Genomic DNA, 23,372 nt, shown 5'->3' on the forward strand with positions numbered 1-23,372 from the left:
TAACTATTCAAAATGAAAAGAATGAGAAAAATATCAAACAGCTTTGGATAGGGCATAACAATATGTCTGTACTCGTAACTAAAGACAAAAGAGGAGACTTTGATAGAAGAGAGGGTGAGGCTACTCGCCCCCACTCACAACCAGTTGTTAACTACCTCATTAATGAATTCAGCAGCTGCTCCAGCTCCACTGATAATATTCCCTATCTTAAAGGATAAAAGGTTTGCATATGCGTAGGATAAATGGCTATCAAAAAATATGAAAGTAGCATTCTACTGGTTAACCTACGATACATGAACCTTTATAAAACTCTGGATGACTTACAAAACAACTAAGTCATGCTCTACAATTAGATCTCTTTATGCTGGCAATGTGCTACTCATCAAACCTCTATAACTGAGAAAGGATATAACTATTACATAAGACACATCTTCAGAATTACTTTAAACTTACCTTACAAAGTAATAACTAACCTCTTTCATCTTCTGTCAACACTGTGCGTGTCTTGCGAATACTGCCCCTGACTGATATCTTACGGCGAGCAGGGTCCCTTAAACTCTTCTCCTTAAATCTGAAATCCAAAATACTGTATAACAATTTTTAAGTGACTTGTATTTCTCCTATCTAAACAAACACGAGTTCTTTAAAATAGGGAATGCCTTCAATGGAGCTGTAACAGCCGCTGAAATCGTTAACGGCAGGTGGTGTGCATAGGCATGAGTAGCCATTGCCCACTCACCTGTCAGATACTTGACTTCTGACCTTCCCTACAGATTGAGAGGTTCTAAGATTAGTTCTTGCCAGTTGGTCCTTGTGCAAGTTGATGATCAGATTTGTAGATCTCGGTTTTCTTTTGCTTTTGGTCAGCAAACAGGATCCTGCCACATGCACTCTTGGCAGTGAAGGTTCTATGGTAATAACGCACACTTAGAGTTGGAAGGAGCTTTCCTTTAGGTGACTAACAGATTGGAATCCATCCTTATGTGGCCATCTGGAGCAACCAGGGTCATTCTGAGAACTGGCAGGATTAACAGTGATTGATTACCTGACGAGACAACTGAATGGAGGGAAAAAAACGTCCAGGTGATCCCATGGGTGTTGGACGAATCCTCGAACGCTGTCCATGGGTCTTCGAAAGGGAACAAAACACCTGAAGCTTCCTACTTAACCTTGTAATGAACAGGACTTTTCCCAGTGATAGACTCAGGGCATGAAGGCTCTCGGCTGCACAAAGATGTACTGACCACTTCAACTTTAAAATTTGCCCCTGGAAACTGATCTTATCTGCTGATACATTCCTCAGGAATTACCTGTCAGACAGTTCTACTGCATTGGTACAACAGCTAGCTGTGCATCTGCCTTGTCAACTTGAAAAGAAGGACACTTAATTTGTTGACGCAAGCTATTATGGTAGTGGAGACTTGGATGTGACTTCCCTGGTGAGAATTTCCTCGTCCATCTACTAGGAAGATCAGCCTACGCCTCCCATCTCACTAGAACAGACTGAAACAAGGGACCCAAGGAGGCTGACCGGCAATCCTTCAAAATCACCGAAGAGAACCCTGGTACAGGCGCTCATGTGGAATGAGCTTTGACAACTAGGAAGGTGGCTGAGAGACACTGTGTCGAGCTATGTTCAAGAACACTATTGGTCCGTGAGATAATAAAGAGTGGGGCCACTGGTTCAGAAACATAGCACGTACCCATCCCAAAGAACTCGGCCATGTGCTCTCTCAGCATGCCCAAAGGCATGAAATGCCTCCCTCTACTCGGCAGAAGAATGGGAATGCCAACATCAGCCTCCCCCTCTACCTTCCCTCTTACCTACCACCCACCTGATAAGGTAAGGGCCCTTGAAAGGATTATGCATGTACTGAATTCTTTCTTGTAGCAATCCTGATCAGGGTCTAGAGAAGGTCGCACAGCCTTCTTATCCCTGGTCCTTCAAACTTTGATTACAAACCTCTTCAAAGAGCAAAAGCCTTTAATATATACTACATGATGGAGCAGGGAGTCCTTCCTACAAAGCAGTCCTCCTCACCACTCTCACCTTCACGAGATTCCTCGGAAGAAGAGACGTGGCCGTCCGCACTGATACGGGGGCATCAGAGCTATCAATGAGCCGATTTAAGTTTAGTGTCAGGAAACAAAGCATCCTTCCTCTTCACAACCCAGTTAGCTCACTGGAGTACTGACTGGAGTGTCGAGCAAGTCGCTGGCTTGCCACCAGACAGCACAAGACTTACGTACTTCTCCCAAGACTCAGGGTCAAAACCCAATTTCTTTGCAAAATATTGACCACTGTCAAGCCAAGAGACCAATTGCAGTGTGGCCCGGGCAGAGGATTCATGGCCACTGACTAGGGGTCGAGAAGGATGTACCCTCTGACTCGAGTTACTCCAAGGGGAGTCCTCCCAATAGTGTGCTCACAGACAGGTCTCTGACGAGGTGATGATGCGTCAGACTCTGGCACATAGAACCTTTACTGCCAAGAGTGCATGTGGCAAGATCCTATTTGCTGATTAGAAGTGAAAGAGAACCCAGATCCACAGATCTGATTGTCAACTCACACCAGGACCTCCTAGCAAGAACCAATCATGGCAACACCAGAAAAGGCCTTGACCTTGAGGGATACTGAAGTGCCGATAATTGACAGCCGCCAATCTGAAGGAGGGTGACAAGGTCACCTCACCCAATTCATTGCATTAAAAAAGAATGCAAGAACATCCAAAATGGAACACTCCGACTCAGGGTTTTCTGCTCCAGTTGGTACGGTACCTGTGGAGCAAAAGAGTCTGACTACCTTTGCACTTCACAGGAGGGTGTTCGTCAGGCTTCTCCGAATATATACTCTCTCCTCGCGAAAACTAGTGTCTGACAAAATGTCAGAACCTGCAAAGTAATCTTGGACTAAAGCTGGTAGTCATAAGAGAGAGCAGGATCTCTATACAGACCAAGGCAAGAGACAGGAGTATCTAAGAGGCATATACACAGATACTTCAGCTAATGGCTAACTCAATATAGAGCGAAAAGTCTTTCTGGCAATTCATGTGCTTGCAAGACTACCAGGCATTCTCGCCCATTAACGCAAACGCCCGACTATGGAAGGTCACGATCTACGCTAATTATAAAGGGGAAAATTGTATACAATTGTGCCCCTAACATAGACATACACCAAAGTACAGAAGTGTCAAATATACACTAACAATCTTGCTTTATTCTCTTATTAACACAAAGTTGATATTAACCATTGAAACTAGATGTAAAAAAAAAAAAAAAAAAAAGATTAAACAGCCTTGGATAGGATACAAAAGTACGTCCGCACTTGTTGCAGCCGAAGAAAAAAGTGAGGAGTCTTTGACAGGCAGGTGGGTGGGGCTACTTCGCTGCATATACCACATGCAGTTAACTATCTCGTTAATGATTTCAACGATCATTCCAGTTCTGTGGAGGGCCTTCCCTATCTTGAAGGACAAAAAGTATAAACACGTAGGAACAAACTTGAACTATAATAAAGAATTTTTAAATAATCAGTTATTTCCCCCCACACAAAATATCATGAAGTCATACCACTAATATAAGATGTGTGTTCTTCAGATATCCCACACAGATAACAGAAAAGAAATAACAAACTTGACCCTTTTACCCCCAATGGACGTACTGGTACGTTTCACAAAACTCATCCCTTTACCCCCATGGACGTACCGGTACGTCCTTGCAAAAAACTGCTATTTCAATTTTTTTTTTTGCATATTTTTGATAACTTTATGAGAAACTTCAGGCATTTTCCAAAAGAATGAGACCAACCTGACCTCTCTATGATGAAAACTAAGGCTGTTAATGCAATTTAAAAAAAATATATTGCAAAATGTGCTTGAAAAATAAAAATGCCTGGGGGTTAAAGGTTGGAAAGTTCCAAATAGCTTGGGAGTAAAAGGGTTAACAAATCTTAGAATGAAACAAAATGACTACCACGACAACTATTAACAACAAAACTCTACGTACAATAATGCGTCACGATAAAAGATTAATTAATTCCAGAGAGGCTTTCGCTTTGTGATATTTTTGCATTATGAGTCACGTTTTATATGTAAATCGCCTAATTCGCTCGAAACCCTACAAAAACACCACATTAAATTTTATATCAAAACTATAAACACACTGAAATACAGCCAAATACACTTGAATCATTCAATATACCTAACTGTTAATAATTGTAAATTAAGTAGTTATTAGAACATAATGCAATAATAAATGGAAAATAATACAATACATACAGTACAATACTGTACATATAACGAAATACACGGTACCATTTGTACTGTACAATTATCATAGTTACCCTTAATATAGAGAGGTATATTTTCTATTATGTATAAACAACCGGTTTTTTTCAACTGGCTCATATTTCTAACAGTACAACTATTTCATTCTTCTGGCTGGCAAATATCTTTTCATATAGAAAACTTTTCATAATATGAGGCAAAAAACTTTCGCATCTCATTTCACATCATGAAAATTTTGTATGCAGAAACATTCGTAGCAAGAAGTACCTCCGTATATCCGATTATCATAGTTACCCTTACTACAGAGAGGAAGATATTCTATTATGTATAAACAACCCATTTTTTTTCAACTGGCTCATATTTCTAACAGTACAACTATTTTACTCTCAGCCTGGCTGGCGAATATCTTTACGTATCTTGTAAAATTTCCGTAATGAGGCAAATCCTTTTCGCATCTCGTTTCACATCATGAAAATTTTGTATGCAGAAACATTCGTAGCAAGAGGTATCACCATATACCCGATTATCATAGTTACCCCTACTACAGAGAGGTACATTTTCTATTATGTATAAACAACCTGTTTTTTTTCAAGTGGCTCATATTTCTAACAGTACAACTATTTTATTCTCAGCCTGGCTGGCGAGTATCTTTACGTATCTAGAAAAATTTTCGTAATGAGGCGAATCATTTTCGCATCTCGTTTCAAATCATGAAAATTTTGTATGCAGAAACATTCGTAACAAGAGGTATCACCGTATATCCGATTATCATAGAAATCTTACCTGTTTGACATGCGGACCAAGTCGGCCCTCTTCCAAGATAGGGAGCCTCTCATCTGCTTTTCGAGGTATTCTTTGACATCAGCTTTAAGGCCTGTGAAAGAAGGATCAAGAGTTTACCTTACATGAATTTTGGACTTGAAGGATATACAGTATGACCTGAAATGGTAGAATCTTGAGTAACAAATATTTTGTAAGTCTTCTTAAGTCTGACAACTTCAAGTGCATTGCAAATATAAAATGGTAGAAAGTATTTGGTGCTAATATAGTGTGATTCCTACCATCAGGATTCTACTATAGCGTGATTCCTACCCTATTTTTCGGGTATGAGGTGATTCCTACCAAAGGACGATAGATAAAACATACTTCTTGACACTATTTTAATCTATTATATTCTATAAAACATGCTGAAAAATCCATAAAATGCACTTTAAACAAGCAGAAAAAACTTCAGGCATCAATATTGCAAAATTGAAGCACTAATTTAGTAACAAAAATTAACTAATAAAAACTTGTTACATGTCGCTTAAGATTGCTACGAAGTGGTTTTGATCTCCTTTCAAAACACGCCAGCAGTCTTCGTCCAAGTTCCCCTGGAGTACCTACCCTAACCTAACCTAACATTATTTGGTTGTTTGCTTGTATAGGTGGTTAGGTAGGAATCACCCTACAGTAGATTTGAATAACCATAATGAGGTAGGGACAGAAAATGAGGGTAGGTATCACGCTATAGTAGCACCAAGTCTTTCTAGAGGGTAACTAAAGAAAATGATATTCTAATACCTTGTGTATCTTAGATTCCAGGTGAACTGTAATTCTGAAATGCGACAAAGCTACGGTAAGCAAAATGACCCTTCATGTGTGCATAAATAAGAAGACATTTAAAAGTGCCATAAAAGGGTAAAACGTCATGGAAATAAACTTGGAATATACCGTAACTTCAAATATTTTACATTAAATTGATTGAATAAAATAAATCAGTTAAAATGTACTAAAATTCCCCAAATCCTAAAGCAATGAATTTATAAACCAAATGCAAAAAAAAAAAAAAGATGAACTGAAAAAATTACCCATTTTGTATGAAGTAAAAATATCTTTACACTGTAAAGAAAATATTAAAAAGATAAACAACAACTCATCACCTTGAAGTAATTAAAGAAAGTTTTACTAAAAACTGGAATTATTATTCCCAATCAAGTAAAGGCTCACAGGGAAAAAAAGAGCTCTTATAGAACCCGGCAAAATTATAATAAGTAGTGAATGATGTAAATCAAATAGGTTTACAAAGACACAACGATGACTCACTATCTGGATATCCGCCCTCCGTATCATGGAGGAAGTTCAAACTGGTAATACAGGATGTGTTGAGGAACTCTTGCATTTTGCCAAGCGAAACTCTGCAAATTGGAAAATACCACATGATGAACAAGTAGAGTTATACACTATTATTACTATTACTACTTGTTAACCCTTCTACCCCCAATAGACGTACTGGTACGTTTCACAAAATTCATCCCTTAACCCCCAAGGACGTACTGGTACGTCCTTGCAAAAAACTGCTTTTTGCATTTTTTTTTTTTTTTTGCATATTTTTGATAACTTTATGAAAAACTGCAGGCATTTTCCAAATTAATGAGACCAACCTGACCTCTCTCTGACAAAAATTAAGGCTGTCAGTGCAATCTAGAGAAAAAAATATTGCAAAACGTGCTTGAAAAAGAAAAACACCTGGGGGTTAAGGGTTGGAAAGTTCCAAATAGCTGGGGGGTAAAAGGGTTAAGCTATAACCCTAGTTGGAAAAGCAGGATGCTATAAGCCCAGGGGCTCAAACAGGGAAAACATGTGAGGAAAGGAAGCAAGGAAAAATAAAATATTTAAAGATCAGTAACAACACTGAAATAGATATTTCCTATATAAACTAGAAAAACTTTAACTAAACAGGAGGAAGAGAAATAAGATAGAATAATGTACCCGAGTGTACCCTCAAGCAAGAGAACTCTAACCCAAGACAGTGGAAGACCATGGTACAGGGGCTAGGGTACTACCAAAGACTAAAGAACAATTCTCAATCTCAACAATATCTTCATCCCAGGTAATTTAGAGTTTGCTTCACAGTGAAAAAAAAATAAATTATGTAATATTCAAAAATCAAAAGTAAGTAATAAAGAACAAAATATAGAAAAATACTTTAAAATGTTATTTTCATTAGTAAAATAAATTTTTGAATATACTTACCCGATAATCATGTAGCTGTCAACTCCGTTGCCCGACAGAATTCTACGGAAGGGATACGCCAGCGATCGCTATACAAGAGGGGGGTGTACTCACAAGCGCCACCTGTGGCCAGGTACTACAGTACTTCTTGTTGACACCACTTCAATTTTTCCTCGGTCCACTGGTTCTATGGGGAGGAAGGGTGGGTCAATTAAATCATGATTATCGGGTAAGTATACTCAAAAATTTATTTTACTAATGAAAATAACATTTTTCAATATTAAACTTACCCGATAATCATGTAGCTGATTCACACCCAGGGAGGTTGGTGAAAACCAGTGTACATGTATATCAAGAAGCTAAGTATCCCGTATTTCATATTATCAGTTATTCAAAATAACAATGAAATTACAAGTACCTGGTAAGGAAGTCGACTTGAGCCATTACTCTGCCTTAAATAAGTTCGTCTTCCTTACTGAGCGCAGCGTTCCTCTCAGGAGGCTGAACAACTCTAAGGTGCTGAAGTATCAAGGGCTGCAACCCATACTAAAGGACCTCATCACAACCTTTAACCTCGGCGCTTCTCAAGAAAGAATTGACCACCCGCCAAATCAACAAGGATGTGGAAGGCTTCTTAGCCGACCGTACAACCCATAAAAAGTATTCAAGAGAAAGGTTAAAAGGTTATGGGATTATGGGAATGTAGTGGCTGAGCCCTCGCCTACTACTGCATTCGTTGCTACGAATGGTCCCAGGGTGTAGCAGTACTCGTAAAGAGACTGGACATCTTTGAGATAGAATGATGCGAACACTGACTTGCTTCTCCAATAGGTTGCATCCATAACACTCTGCAGAGAATGGCTCTGTTTGAAGGCCACTGAAGTAGCCACAGCTCTCACTTCATGTGTCCTTACCTTCAGCAAAGCAAGGTCTTCTTCCTTCAGATGAGAATGTGCTTCTCTAATCAGAAGCCTGAATAGTAAGAAACTGAGTTCTTAGAACTTGGAAAAGAAGGTTTCTTGATAGCACACCATAAGGCTTCTGATTGTCCTCGTAAAGGTTAAGACCTTTTTAGATAGTACCTAAGAGCTCTAACTGGGCAAAGTACTCTCTCCAGTTCATTCCCCACCAAGTTGGACAGGCTTGGGATCTCGAACGACTTAGGCCAAGGACGTGAAGGAAGCTCGTTTAGCAAAAACCGAGCTGCAAGGAACATGTAGCCGTTTCAGATGTGAAAACAATGATCCTGCTGAAGGTGTGGATCTCACTTACTCTTTTAGCTGTTGTCAAGCACACGAGGAAAAGAGTTTTTAATGTGAGGTCCTAAAAAGAGGCTGATTGGAGAGGTTCAAATCTTGATGACATAAGGAACCTTAGGACCACGTCTAGATTCCAGCCTGGAGTGGACAACCGACGTTCCTTTGAGGTCTCAAAAGACCTAGGGAGGTCCTGTAGATCTTTGTTGGTGGAAAGATCCAAGCCTCTGTGGCGGAAAACCGCTGCCAACATACTTCTGTAACCCTTGATCGTAGGAGCTGAAAGGGATCTTACTTTCCTTAGATATAACAGGAAGTCAGCAATCTGGGTTACAGTGGTACTGGTTGAGGAAACTGCATTGGTCTTGTACCAGCTACGGAAGACTTCCCCTTGAGACATAGATTCTGAGAGTGGATGTTCTCCTTGCTTTGGCAATCGCTCTGGCTGCCTCCTTCGAAAAGCCCCTAGCTCTTGAGAGTCTTTCGAAAGTCTGAAGGCAGTCAGACGAAGAGCGTGGAGGTTTGGGTGTACCTTCTTTACGTGAGGTAAACGTAGAAGGTTCACTTCTAGAGGAAGAGTCCTGGGAATGTCGACCAGCCATTGCAGTACCTCTAAGAACCATTCTCTCGCGGGCCAGAGCGGAGCCAACCAACGTCAGCCGTGTCCCTTTGCGAGAGGAGAACTTCTGAAGTACCCTGTTGACAATCTTGAACGGCGGGAATGCATACAGGTCGAGATGGAACCAATCCAGCAGAAAAGCATCCACGTGAACTGCTGCTGGGTCTGGAATCGGAGAACAATACAACAGGAGTCTCTAGGTTATCGAGGTAGCGAACAGATCTATGGTTGGCTGACCCCACAGGGCCCAAAGTCTGCTGCAAACATTCTTGTGAAGGGTCCACTCTGTGGGGATGACCTGACCCTTCCGGCTGAGGTGATCTGCCATGACATTCATACCGCCCTGAATGAACCTCGTTACCAGCGTGAGCTTTCGATCTTTAGACCAGATGAGGAGGTCCCTTGCGATCTAGAACAACTTCACGAAAGAGTCCCTCCCTGCTTGAAGATGTAAGCCAGGGCTGTGGTGTTGTCAGAGTCCACCTCCACCACTTTGTTAAGCTGGAGGGACTTGAAGTTTATCAAGGCCAGAAGAACCGCCAACAACTCCTTGCAATTGATGTGAAGTGTCCTTTGTTCCTGATTCCATGTTCCCGAGCATTCCTGTCCGTCCAAAGTCGCACCCCAGCCCGTGTCTGATGCGTCCGAGAGGAGAAGGCGGTCGGGTTTCTGAACAGCCAAAGATAGACTTCCTTGAGAAGAAAGCTGTTCTTACACCACGCGAGAGAAGACCTCCTCTCTTCGGAAACAGGAACTGAGACCGTCTCTAGCGTCATGTCCTTTATCCAGTGAGCAGCTAGATGATACTGAAGGGGGGAAGGTGGAGTCTCCCTAACACGATGAACAGGGCCAGCGATGAAAGTGTCCCTGTTAGACTCATCCACTACCTGACTGAGCATCGGTTCCTTCTCAGCATGCTCTGGATGCATTCTAGGGCTTGGAAGATCCTTGGGGCCGACGGAAAAGCCCGAAAAGCTCAACTCTGAAGATCCATACCCAGGGAGACAATGGTCTGGGATGGGACGAGCTGAGACTCCTCAAAATTGACCAGGAGGCCCAGTTCCTTGGTCAGATCCATAGTCCATCTGAGAATCTCCAGACAGCGACGACTTGTGGGAGCTCTTAAAAGCCAGTCGTCTGACGGAGCCGGACACAAGATCATGGTACTGTTGCACAGTCTGTGAACTGTCAACCATGGGGAAGCGAGGAAGTACAGTGACAACCCGAAGCTGTCTAGACTGTCTGGGTCGTACAGACAACTCCTTATCGGGTTGCTGAGGTTGCCGCACTGCGTCACAACAAGTCACTTCTGCTGGTTGTTGAACGTCTTCCCAGTGACACAATGACTCCGTAAACAAAAAAATCCTCTAACAAGGACTAAGCTAGGACTGCATGTCTTGCAACACAGCTCAAGGTCTATGGGAGCAGGTGTGGTAACAGACGGGGTTAGCGACTGAAGTGGAACCATTACCTTCCCTGGGAGCATGTTATGCTTAAATAAAAGTCCATAGGAGGCTACGCAGCTAAAGGCTCCTCTCCAAATGACAGAGTCCTCAAGGGAATATCAGAAGGAGGGAGAAAAGCACTTTCTCATCTACAGGGACCATATCCGAGAAAAGCTAAGTTCTCTCAGTGAGGGTTTCACTGGTGCAAAAGCAGCAGACTAGAAGGCAACGTTATGAAACTGCTTGACAGTCTAGTGAGTTGGCAACAACCAAAGATGTGTGACTGAGAAGCATGCGGTAAGGTATGCAGAGCATGTTGTATGCAGAGCATGCTGTATGCAGAGCATGCTGTATGCAGAGCATGCTGTATGTAGAGCATGCTGTAAGGTAAGCAGAGCGTGTTGCATGGCGTGTAACATTTCTCAGAAATTCCATGACCAGTGCTAGAGTAATATCGCATTACCGTCCATTGAAAATGCACGTGCCGAGGGAATTGATTTAGACTGTTTTGTTGATGAATTTGATAGCCGGCATGATAATCGTAGAAATAAGCTACACTAAATGTACTATAATCTACTTCACCTCAGGAAAGGGAAACTCGCCCTGTTGGCAACACTGCATTACTACATGCATGCTTGCATGGGGTTTAATATCAACATAATATTACCTTAAATTCATAACTCATGATTCATTTTTGTTTAGAAGATATTTTTGCCATATTTTGCGATTTGTTAAAAATATATTGCAAGGAATACATATATATTTTTATATAAGTAATACAAATAACCTCCATTATCATAATGTTTGTGTAGGCATACATGTATATGATTACAAATGCAAGTTATGAAAGTAATGAGGTGTTATTATTGTCATTTGTTATTCCCAAGTTGAATGGGAAGAAGCTCAAGTTGAGGAAAAAGTGGCAGATGCATGCGTTGAGGTGGCTGACTCATAGCATGAGGTTGCTGCCTCAAGAGTTGCGCTTGCTGTAAGGGTTGCGGATGCGCAGTAGCAGGTTCCTGAGGAACGAGTTAAGGTTCCTGAGGTGTGAGCTGCGAGAGTTGAGGTAGAGGCTGCGCAGAACGCAGTTCTTGTCTCGCGAGTTGAGGTTCCTGAGGTGCTAGCCTAAGGAGTTGAGACTCTTGCCTTGAGGAGGGTTGAGGTCGCTGCAGCGAGTGCTGAGGTGGCTGCCTCATTGATGGAAGAGGTTGTCGTACCTCAAGAGATTGTTGCCTCACTGGTGGAACCGCAAGCGGAAGCGGAGGAAGTAAGGCATAAGACTCCTGCTCCCATTGCTGAGGTTGCCTTAAGGAAGGTTAAGGTTGCTGCACAACGCTGGTAACTGGCAACTCAGAACGCGGTAAGGTAGCCTGAAGAACCTCAACTTCGTACGCCTGGCAGACTGGACTGTGGTGAGGCGGAGCTCTCGCAGGAGGAGGCGGAGGTTGCTGCACACCGCTGGTAACTGGCAACTCAGAACGCGGTAAGGTAGCCTGAGGAACCTCAACTTCGTACGCCTGGCAGACTGGACTGCGGAGAGGCGGAGCTTTCGCAGGAGGAGGTGTAACCTTCTCAGCCTGAACCTCACGCATTAAGACCGCAAGCTGCGACTGCATGGACTGCAGCAAAGTCGTCTTGGGATCAACAAACGATAAGGTCTGTTGAGGCAAAGCCTTAATAGAAGATGAGGTCTGTTGAGGCATCGCCTTACCTCTCTTAGGAGGTGTGCAGTCACCTGATGACTGAGGAGAGTCAGAGCTAACCCAATGACTGCATCCGGGTTGTTGAACTCTAACTTCGTACGTCTGGCATAGGTCTGGACTTTACGTTTAAGAGGTCTTGAGACCTGAGACCAGCGTTTTCTCCCCGAAATTTCTTCTGCAGACGAGCAAAATAAGGGCTCAATCGTCTGCGGGTGGGAGTGACGGTCTCTGTAAGACACGCCCGCAACCACCGAGGATACTTCTGTGCGCCGATCAAGGCCTGCCGAACCCTTTTGCCCTTCGACATTGCTTCTCCCCTGGGCTTGGGAGCTTGCAAGAGGTCCCGGACTGGGAGGACGACTGGCACGCACAGAAGTACCCTCACGCACAACACTGACACACTTTGCGCTAATCACTTATCACTTTTGATTTTCTGTTTGCACTTATTTCACTGAACTCGAAACTTTAAGTGGTTTGTACCTGAAACACGCAATTCTATCCTTTCTCAAAAGTTAGTAATTGCGAAAACAGAATTACAATGTAACAGAAAAATCTAATGAAAGATAAATAATTCAGTGGCTGGAAAGAGACTAAACACTAGATCAAATAAACTACGTTTAAAATCTCTCACCGCATAAAGCTTGAGAACAAGAAAAAACTCTAGAAACGTTTACCTTCTTCCCCTAAAGAGACTAGGGAGAAGAGCAAAAACGATAACAACGTTACTCGCTTGAACGAAACGTTTATCCTCCTCTTTCTCCCTCCGTCTCTATCTCTCTCTCTCTCTCTCTCTCTTGACTTAGAACCTGAGAGAAGAGCCCAATCATATATATCGTTAAAACATATTATTGTTAAAGGAAAAAACTGAAATATTTCCCAATTTATTAGAATTAAAACCATTAAATTAAGAAAGAATGAACAAAACGCTAGACACGGTTACTCTTACTGCAACGTGACACCGTGAAAATTCTCTCTCTATCGTGACGATAGAGCACAAGTTGAACGTTCTGAACGTCAACAACTGCAGAGACAAAACAAAACGTTAGTTCAACTTTGAAAACAGTACGAGACTATCAAAGAAATTCTTTCAAAAACATTAAAATAGCATAATATGTTAACAGGTAAAACCGAAATGACGGGCTCAATGTTAATTAACTTCGGTACCAAGAAAAGACCGCCTACTATTAGGAAAGGTCGAATATAAACAAATATAAAAATTAATTTTAATAAGTTTATAATAAAAGGAAGTTAATCGAAGAGGCCTATAAAAGGCGGAGAGATATAAAATAAATCTATAACTTTTGTTAAGCAAAATTAAGAAAGAGAGTCTATACTCTCTTAGACACCAACACTTCCGTCTAAGGGAAGGGTCGGCCTTTTAAAGGTGAAAGAGAGTTCATACTCTCTTCGTCACCATAATTAATCAAATTAATTCCAAAAGTTAGCTAAGCTAATAATAAAACTTCCTGAATAGCGAAAGCTGAAATCTTAGAGCAATACTTCACCAAAAACCGTGAACAAGACTCCAAAATTATAAGCGTATCCATGAACGTCTTGCCGGAAGCACGACAGAGGAAAAATTGAAGTGGTGTCAACAAGAAGTACTGCAGTACCTGGCCACAGGTGGCGCTTGTTAGTACACCCCCCTCTTGTATAGCGATCGCTGGCGTATCCCTTCCGTAGAATTCTGTCGGGCAACGGAGTTGACAGCTACATGATTATCGGGTAAGTTTAATATTGAAAAAGCATTGATGAAAATAGTTTTCAACACATTAAATAACTAAAAATGAATACAAAGCATTAACGTACAGTACTGATTAAATTAATCTTTCATATAGAGACAATTAGGAAAAGAGTAAACTAATTAAGGCCCCAGTTTCACAAAAAAATAATGTGGAAAATTGGACAGCTGACCAAGTGCCTGACATGTTTTGAAGTTATCTTCAAACCTTGTTTTTGTTTCACTGTTATGGCTGTTTTAATGAGAAGGAAAGATAAACCCTAGTAAGGAGGAATGGGTTTGTTAAATCAGAAACATTGGGAGATGAGAAAATTATAAAGTTTACAATTGTACGGCTTTTGTGGCAAGAAAAGGGAGAAATAAAAAGCGCTAGGCTTTTCAGTAACATCTAAATACCTATGGAGCAAGAACATGAAATAGAAAGTGCTGGTTTAATGAGGTCTCAGAGACACTAAAATGACAAGAGGGACACTCAGTAGAGCACAGACCTCTGTCACGGAAGCTTATTTCTATCGACCTTTTGCTTGACCATGACCTTGATCTTCCAAAATTTCATCATTTCCAGCTTTTAACATAAGTGTTATTCCCTGCAAGTTTCATTACTCAACAATTAAAATTGTAGCCAGGAAGCTGTTCACAAACAAACACACAAAAAAAACAAACAAACAGGGGCAAAAACATAAATCTCCTTCCAACTTCGTTGACAGAGGTAAAAAAAAAAAGCTAAGTTCGAATTTGAATTTGGCCTTTAAGAGTCAAAATCTACATACCTATCTCTCACACAATGCGATGACCTCTTGATATTCCCGAGACCCATTTTTAGCCAAAATAACAAAAGATAAATAAACTAACCTTCCTACAGGCAAAGAACTGTATGAATCTCCTCACCTCGTGCCGTTGATGTAGCCACTCTTCAACTTCTTTAGGGTCGAGATCATCGCAGACGGTATTTTTCCTTCCTCTAAATAAAAATAAAAGGGAAAAAATTAACATTACTAATTAACATTTGATATCGAGATGAAATTCATGCTCGGAGGAATTGGTATTCACTCGAAGAAGTTCGGTATGGAAAATTTAACGTTAATTTTAAAACCAACGTGGTGAATACATGTTTCTTAGCTTACTAATCCTATAACTTCCACTGCAGTAAATAATACACTAGATGGAACAAATTCTGAACCATTCTATCAAATTAGTTACGTACTAAGATCTTAATTAAAAGATTATGATAAACATTCACTGCTCTGATTTAGATGTTTACTAACATTCCACATGAAGGCATAAATGAGATTGTTGCAACTGTTCAAATGGCATTATAATCTACAGGGACTTTGAATTACATATCATCTAATTTTTGAGCATCCTTTCTCCATTGGTATATTCAAACAAAATATATTGTCAATTGTCCCAATATCTGTACATTCTGAAACCATGGATAAAATAACTACAAGAAAATCTATCTTCAGGCGAAGAATGATGTCCATGAGCAGGAAATTGACAAACGTACGCCACACAGGAGATTGTACGCTTTGTAGATACGCAAATTTTAAAACTCGAGGAACAATAAATCAAACAAGAGATTGTATGTTTTGTATGTACACAAATTTTAAAACTCAAGGAACAACAAATCAAACAAGAGATTGTACGTTTTATAAATATGAAAATTTTAAAACTCATGGAACAAGTCAAACAAGGGACTATACGTTTTATAGGTACGCAAATTTTAAAACTCAAGAAACAATAAGTCAAACAAGAGATTGTACTTTTTGTAGATACGCAAATTTTAAAACTAAAGGGACAATAAGTCAAACGACATTGTACATTTTATAGATAGGAAAATTTGAAAACTGAGAGAATAAGTCAAACAAGAGACCGTATGGTTTATAGATACGCAAATTTTAAAACTCAAGGAACTATAAGTCAAATAAGAGATTGTACGTTTCGTAGATATGAAAATTTAAAAAATAAAGGGACAATAAGTAAAAAAAAAGACATTACGTTTTCTAGATAAGCAAATTTTAAAACTGAGAATAAGTCAAACAAGAGAAAGTATGGTTTATAGATAGGGAAATTTTAAAACTGAAAGAACAATAAGTCAAACAAGATATTGTACGTTTTGTGGATACAAAAATTTTAAAACTCGAGGGACAATAAGTCAATAAAAGAGATTGAACGTTTTCTAGATACGAAAATTTTAAAACTCGAGGGACAATAAGTCAATAAAAGAGATTGTACGTTTTGTAGATACGAAAATTTTAAAACTCGAGGGACAATAAGTCAATAAAAGAGATTGTACGTTTTGTAGATACGAAAATTTTAAAACTCGAGGGACAATAAGTCAATAAAAGAGATTGTACGTTTTGTAGATACGAAAATTTTAAAAATAAAGGGACAATAAGTAAAAAAAAAAGACATTGTACGTTTTCTCGACACGCAAATTTTAAAAATAAGGGACGATTAGTCAAACAAGAGATTGTACGTTTTCTAAAGACGCAAAATTTAAAACTCGAGGAACAATAAGTCAAACAATAGATTGTACGTTTTGTAGATACAAAAATTTTAAAACTCGAGGGACAATAAGTCAATAAAAGAGATTGAACGTTTTCTAGATACGCAAATTTTAAAACTCGAGGAACAATAAGTCAAACAAGAGATTGTACGTTTTCTAGACACAGTATATAAATTTTAAAACTCAATGATTTCTCCACAGATTTAGATTATTTTAAGGGCACATTGAAAATTATCATATTTACACTTCCACTTAGAGGCTTGAACAGGATAACATCTAGGGGGCAATATTAAACCAAGTATCATACTTACGATCGTTTCAAACTATAGCCGAAAAGTGCAATTGGCTGGTATTACGTACACATTAAAAACATTTGCATTATAAACATTTAAATCCAAGACATTTAGTGTAATTTTGGTACGTAATACCTACTCATATTAGAAGAAATTTTCATGAAGATCTCTCTGACATAGGAACAATCGTATGTCGGAGTCTAAACAACAAAACCAAACAAAAATAAATAAAATACAAACTATTGTACATTAATCATAATAACAATTATACCCTAAAAGCTATTATAAAATCAAAGCTTATACTGCTTACTCTAATAATGGGTTGTTCAACCAATAACTCTCAAATATGGTGTTCTACCTTTACGTACATCGCTACAAAGGTTTGCATATTAGAATGGGGCTTACAGCATGCATATGAATTAAAGCTTTAATCTCTAGTACCTATTTTACTCAGGATTTGTAGTTATAGGAAACACAATTTGTAATGGATAACGAACAGAATAAGAACGAACAGTATTAAATATGAATATACATCACCAAGAAATAACCTCTCATGAAAAAAGCAAAACTTTTCAAAAAACGAAATATGTTACAATGGGAAAACAGTCACTTGTATCTACATAAGCTTAAAAACCAGACACATCTACTTATCAAATTGAAATTAATTAAAAGCCAAACAAAAGCAGGATATCTTAAAAGTTTCCAGAGAACCAAGAAAGTACATAGGACCGACGCAATAACTAGTCTCCGTAATTTGTTCGGTCGAGTCCTCTCAAGATACAGAAACTCGAGGAGTTTTCTTCGAGATACCACATCACAATACTCTCTCTCTGTTCAACGCTAACTTTTCCCCAGTTTTTAAAACTGGAAAGAAAGCATGATAAGTAAAATAGCAACAGTCAATTTTTAGTTAAAATCATTTAAAAATAGCAATTAGAAATATCTTGGCAGAGATATGTAGTTGCGAATTTATGATATGAAGACTTATGAAATGTTAACCCTTATACCCCCAAGCTATTTGGAACTTTCCTACCCTTAACCCCCAGTAGTTTTTTTTTTTTAAGCACATTTTGCAATATATATTTTTTAAATTGCTCTAAACAGCCTTAATTTTCGTCATAGAGAGGTCAGGTTGGTCTAATTCTTTTGGAAAATGCCTGAAGTTTCTCATAAACTTATCAAAAATATGCACAAAAAATGTAAATAGCAGTTTTTTGCAAGGATGTACCAGTACATCCTTGTGGGTAAAGGGAGGAGTTTTGTGAAATGTATCAGTACGTCCATTGGGGGTAAAAGGGTTAACAATATTTCTCACTTAGTCTGCGTCTTCTTCAATTGCACAAAAAATCGGTTTATTGGGAAAGTCTTGTAAGATTTTCAGTGATCAATCTACTCTGAAGAAGTGTTTTAATTCTTTCGTTCTACCTTATTTCGAGTATTGTTCTCCTGTCCTGTCTTCAGCTGCTGATTCTCATCTTAATTTGTTGGACAGGAATTTAAGGTCAATTAAATTTCTTACTTCTGATATAGATAATAATCCCTGGCACCATCGTTCAATTAGTTTGTTAATCATGTTGCATACGATTTTTCATAATTTTGACCATCCTATAAATTCAGATATTCCCGGACCGCACCATCCTGTTCGTAATCCTAGGTATAAAGTTAATCCTAATAGTCAGGCTTCTCCATCAGGAGGCTCAATACTACACAGTATTCTAAAAGTTTTGCTCCATCTGTGACCAAGTTGTGAAATGATCTTCCTAATCGTATAGTTGAATCGGTAGAACTTCAAAAGTTCAAACTTGCAGCAAATGTTATGCTGGACAGGCCGATATGAGTCTCTTTTTATAGACTATATATGAAAGATCTGTTGTAATGAAGTTACTATTCTTGAAATATCTTATTTTAATCATTCATTACTTCTCATATAGTTTATTTCCTTTCCTCATTGGGTTATTTTTCCCTGTTGGAGCACTTGTGCTTATAGCATGCTGCTTTCCCAACTAGGGTTGGAGCTTAGCTAATAATAATCATAATAATAATATCCTTTCACATACAATATGTATCAGACATGGATGTTGAGTGCATTTCACTAAAGCACGTAATGGTTCACAATATCTGAACAATCGCTTTCAACTTGCTATATTATCAAGCTGCGTTTTTTTACTGTAGCAGAAGTTACGGAAATCTGAGCCTATATGGAACTCATCAAACATAAATCTCCAAAAGACCTAGATTGGGATTAAACCCAAAGCTAGCTAGTTGTGGAATATGACTTCAAGAAAAGTATGGTGTAATAAGGCACGCTGTTCTATCTTATCTATCTTCGTCTTGTTTTTTTAAGTTAAATAGTTTATATATGAAAGATCTAATTTATTGTTGTTACTGTTCTTAAAATATTTCATTTTGATCATGTTACTTCTCTCGTAGTGTATTCATTTCCTTGTTCCCTTTCCGTACTGGGCTATTTTTCCCTGCTGGAGCCCTTGGGCTTATAGCATCTTGCTTCTCCAGCTAGGATTGCAGCTTAACTTCTAATAATAATAATATTCTTCCCTGTTGGAACCCTTGGGCTTATAGCATCTTGCTTTTCCAACTAGGGGAACAGCTTAGCTTCTAATAATAATAATAATATAGTTTCTAATATACTGAATCCCTAATGAAGTACTGTAATATCAACAAAAAAATTATGTCTTTAATTCCTATTAATTTTAGAGCAGTCCTTTGTCCAATATTGGATAGTGAATAGTAAATAATAATCCAAAAAGCCTTAAACATAACCTTCATAAATCTTTATAAATTCAAAAATAACTAGCATGATTATACCAACATTTTGACTCTTTAAATAACCGAAAAAAAAATTTCCAGAACCTGACCTGTCAAAATGCATCACCGAGCACTCAAGTTCTAGGGTGTAGGTAATTTAACAACTGATGCTTGTGTCAATAAATGACATACCATCAACGTAGTTTGATGCCATCCTGAAACAAACTGTGGGCCTGCCAAGATCTTTCCATGTTGATGCCAGATATGCCAGTCCCACACTGAAGATGAACACCGTAAGGTCCACATCATTGTTGAGGTAACTTTCTTCGTTATCTAAATACTAAGGAAATAAATTCAAAATGTGCAAACTTGTGAGACATTCATCGTTAATGCGTTAAAAGAAATAAAATGAAAGCAGAAATGCAATGCAACAGAGGATAAAAAATGACAGATGGTTAAGAAGTGACACTAAAGTAAACTATTTATGAAGCAAAAATGGCTAAAATAAAAAGCACAGACACTGGATAAAATAAATTTTTGCCTGCTGGGAACACGGTATTTTCATATGATACAAGATTTAATAAATAAAAGCTACTAAAGTCAAAAATGGCATCAAGAAGCAGGTAAAACAAAAAGAAATAAAGAGGAATCACAGAATTTCCAACGTACTAATACAGTATAGTATTCTGTAGTAAACAAGCTGCCATATTACAACCGTCAAACATTCTAACTATCGGATGAAGATACTTCAAACTGGGCATATTCATCTACTGGCGTAATTACTTATCGGTAGATGAGAGCGCCTGGTGTCACATAGCATTCTCTAAACTTGGCTAGTTGAGATTAGAGGATAGCGTAAAAGAATATGACGCATGAGAACTAAGAGCCTTCCTTTACATATACAGTACATACAGTAGTTTAGAGTGTGCTTGACTCAAGGACAAATGTATAACATTCAGCCTATAAAACAAATAAAATCAGTTGAAAATAAATTCTCCTCAAACTTCTTTGGAAATGTCATCTGACTTTTGATAAAATCACCTGAATCTTCTATTCGGTTTTCAGTTTTTACCCTTTGAGGTCGCTGTTTCCGATCAGCGATATAACAGATTGTCTCAGAACTGGAAACATTCTATGAAAAAGGAGTGCGTTGAAACCTACCATGATGAAGGTAGAGCTGAAACCATCTTTTGAAAAAAAAAAGATCAGTTTGAAACCTTCACAGGGATAAAGTAGCCACACAAATTTCCCTTCAAAAGGGAGGCGTAGGAACATCTTAAGAAAAATAGGGTGAGTTGAAATCATTCCTTGAACAACGGGTTTTAAACCTTCAGGTACGCCCGAAATAAAATCAATGAATAATTTACTTGAAAACTGAAAAGGAATTGCTGAATAAAGTACGCCTTTAAAGCAGATACGACTGACAACTTAAATTTATAATTGATTTTCTAGTCACGAGCCATGTCTTCTGGAGTGGTAAAAAATACACCCAACTGAGTGCCAAGGCTGTACCCAATTGAACATCAAATATGAGTTTCAAGTCATATATGAATAAAACAATAAACCTAGATACTGTAACATCATCATCATCATCTCCTCCTACGCCTATTGACGCAAATGGCCTCATTTAGATTTCGCGAGTTCCCTCTATCTTGAGCTTTTAATTCGATACTTCTCCATTCATCATTACCTACTTCACGCTTCATGGTCCTTCATACAGTATGTTGCATCTATTTCCGTTTCATAAAAAAACCCATAGTTACAAAGCCCTAATTGTGGCCTTCAGAAGTCATGGACATTTGATTTTTGATTCAATAGGATAACAAACTGTCTTTCCATAGCACTGCAAAGAGCAAAACCTATTCTAGGACCTAGAGTAGCATCGAGTTTCACTTTGTTTTGACTAATTATTTCACCAGCATAAATTATCCAACTTGCTTTTCCTTTCAAAAGGAAATTAGACGATCTAATGGTTAATGGTAAGGAGCGTCGTCAATTGCAGGTTATTCGGTTTTTCCGTCGCTGCCGTTACATCAAGCCATATCCCCCTTCCCGATTGCAATATTTATGGTGTTTTAAGCTGTTTTCCCTGCTGGATTTGTTAAAATTTATGCACAGGGAAAGCACTGTGTATTATAACAATAAAGCCTTTGTAAAGTAACAAATAGTTATTTGCATGAGCACTAAAGTCCTACGAAAAAGGTTTCAGATGGATACTGTGACTATCAAATCAATGGGCATCATCAAACCTATAAAGGTCTAATCACTCTCAGTTCCTTAAGGAAAAGAAGGAATTATAGATAAATAAAAGTCATATTTTGGCACTAAAGGCTTCAACAGTTTGTTAAACCTGTAGGGCATTTAAATAAAATGATTAGAAATAAAAAAAGCATATCCCTATATCAATAGATTTAAAAATTTGCCTTTTAATATCTTCATCTGGCAACATGAAAATAATCTCCCCAACTCGTCTTTTTCAATATAACAATCTAATAGTTAGAAAATGCTCTACTGCTCCAATAATAGAACTACTACTACGCAGCCTCCCTATATTTTCGTGAATGATTGATGTGTTCGATTTGTGGAGTCACATGACCCAAGTACTGGGTCTGGGAGCAAACTATGAAGAATCCAATCTTCTCGACAATCTATTGATGCCAATTCGTAAAAGATTAGGCGACCGTATATTTAAAGCCTATTGAAAGCTAGGTAACTCTCAAATCATCAAACTTGGAACAAACAAGGTGATGTCATTACTTGTGTAAACAGCAAGAGAAACAGAACATAAACTATGAAGAATCCAATCTTATCGACAATCTATTGATGCCAATTCGTAAAAGATTAGGCAACCGTCTATTTAAAGCATATTGAAAGATAGGTAACTCTCAAATCATCAAACTTGGAATAAACAAGGTGATGTCATTACTTGTGTAACTAGCAAGAGAAACAGAACATAATGAACATACCAATGTCAAGAAAGGCAACGTATTCAGTGGCATTGTTCTTCACTGGACAGTGAACTGGAAACTCGGGGCTCTGAAGCTGTAAAGTGCAGACTAACATGCCAGAATGGGTGCATTACTGCATTCAACAAAACTTAAATGTTGTTCCGGGGCATATACACAAAATTAGGAAAACAAATTAATCTATAAAGGGTTCAAGGAGTTTTACAGATCGTGCAAAAGGAATACGAACAAATGCAAAACATATCCTACTATTATAACATTTAACCTCGGCAACAGATACTATTCAAGCACAAATCGAAATACTGTACAAGATACACCACAGACTACGTCAGTTTGCTAAGGCAAAGTTACCTAGGAAACTCTGATTTATCTCCAAAGTTACAATAGGCCGACCCAGCATGTTCCTCCATGTCGATTGCAAGAAGTTCAGTTCGGTTTTGAAAATGTCTAACAGAAGATCGAGGTCAGAGGCTATGAAGAACCGTTGCCGATCTACGAACTGAAAGAGTTTGAGTAAGCGACATGCTTGGCTGGATTTACACATGTGTATTTCCCTTTTCTGATTATATGAATTTTCTAAAGAATATTCAGAGTTGTCATTATGTCCCCTAAACAATTTGAAGTATGAATATCTCATTACAATTTTGCTTACTTAAATGTTTATTGGATAATGGTATTGTACGTAATTTATACACCCACCACTACTATGTACGTCTAACAACTCAAGTTACTACCTGTTTGTGTTAGGTAACTTTATTCTTTCATAAATACTCAGAACTAACTTTGTTCAGTAC

General features: G+C 38.6%; 1 protein-coding gene across 1 annotated transcript in view; it reads right to left on the reverse strand.

Annotated features, from left to right (window-relative positions):
* Positions 1-23,372, reverse strand: part of LOC137623530 (probable phosphorylase b kinase regulatory subunit alpha) — a 77,017-nt gene that overhangs the window by 20,633 nt on the left and 33,012 nt on the right. Inside the window, exons 11-15 of the mRNA XM_068354364.1 lie at positions 19,805-19,952; positions 14,933-15,005; positions 6,372-6,463; positions 5,070-5,160; positions 474-571 (exon numbers count right to left, since the gene is read on the reverse strand). Of these exons, the coding sequence (XP_068210465.1) occupies positions 474-571; positions 5,070-5,160; positions 6,372-6,463; positions 14,933-15,005; positions 19,805-19,952 (502 nt within the window). The remainder of the gene's footprint in view (positions 1-473; positions 572-5,069; positions 5,161-6,371; positions 6,464-14,932; positions 15,006-19,804; positions 19,953-23,372) is intronic.

This window comes from Palaemon carinicauda, chromosome 30 (assembly GCF_036898095.1).
Source record: "Palaemon carinicauda isolate YSFRI2023 chromosome 30, ASM3689809v2, whole genome shotgun sequence".
NCBI classification, from domain to species: domain Eukaryota; kingdom Metazoa; phylum Arthropoda; class Malacostraca; order Decapoda; family Palaemonidae; genus Palaemon; species Palaemon carinicauda.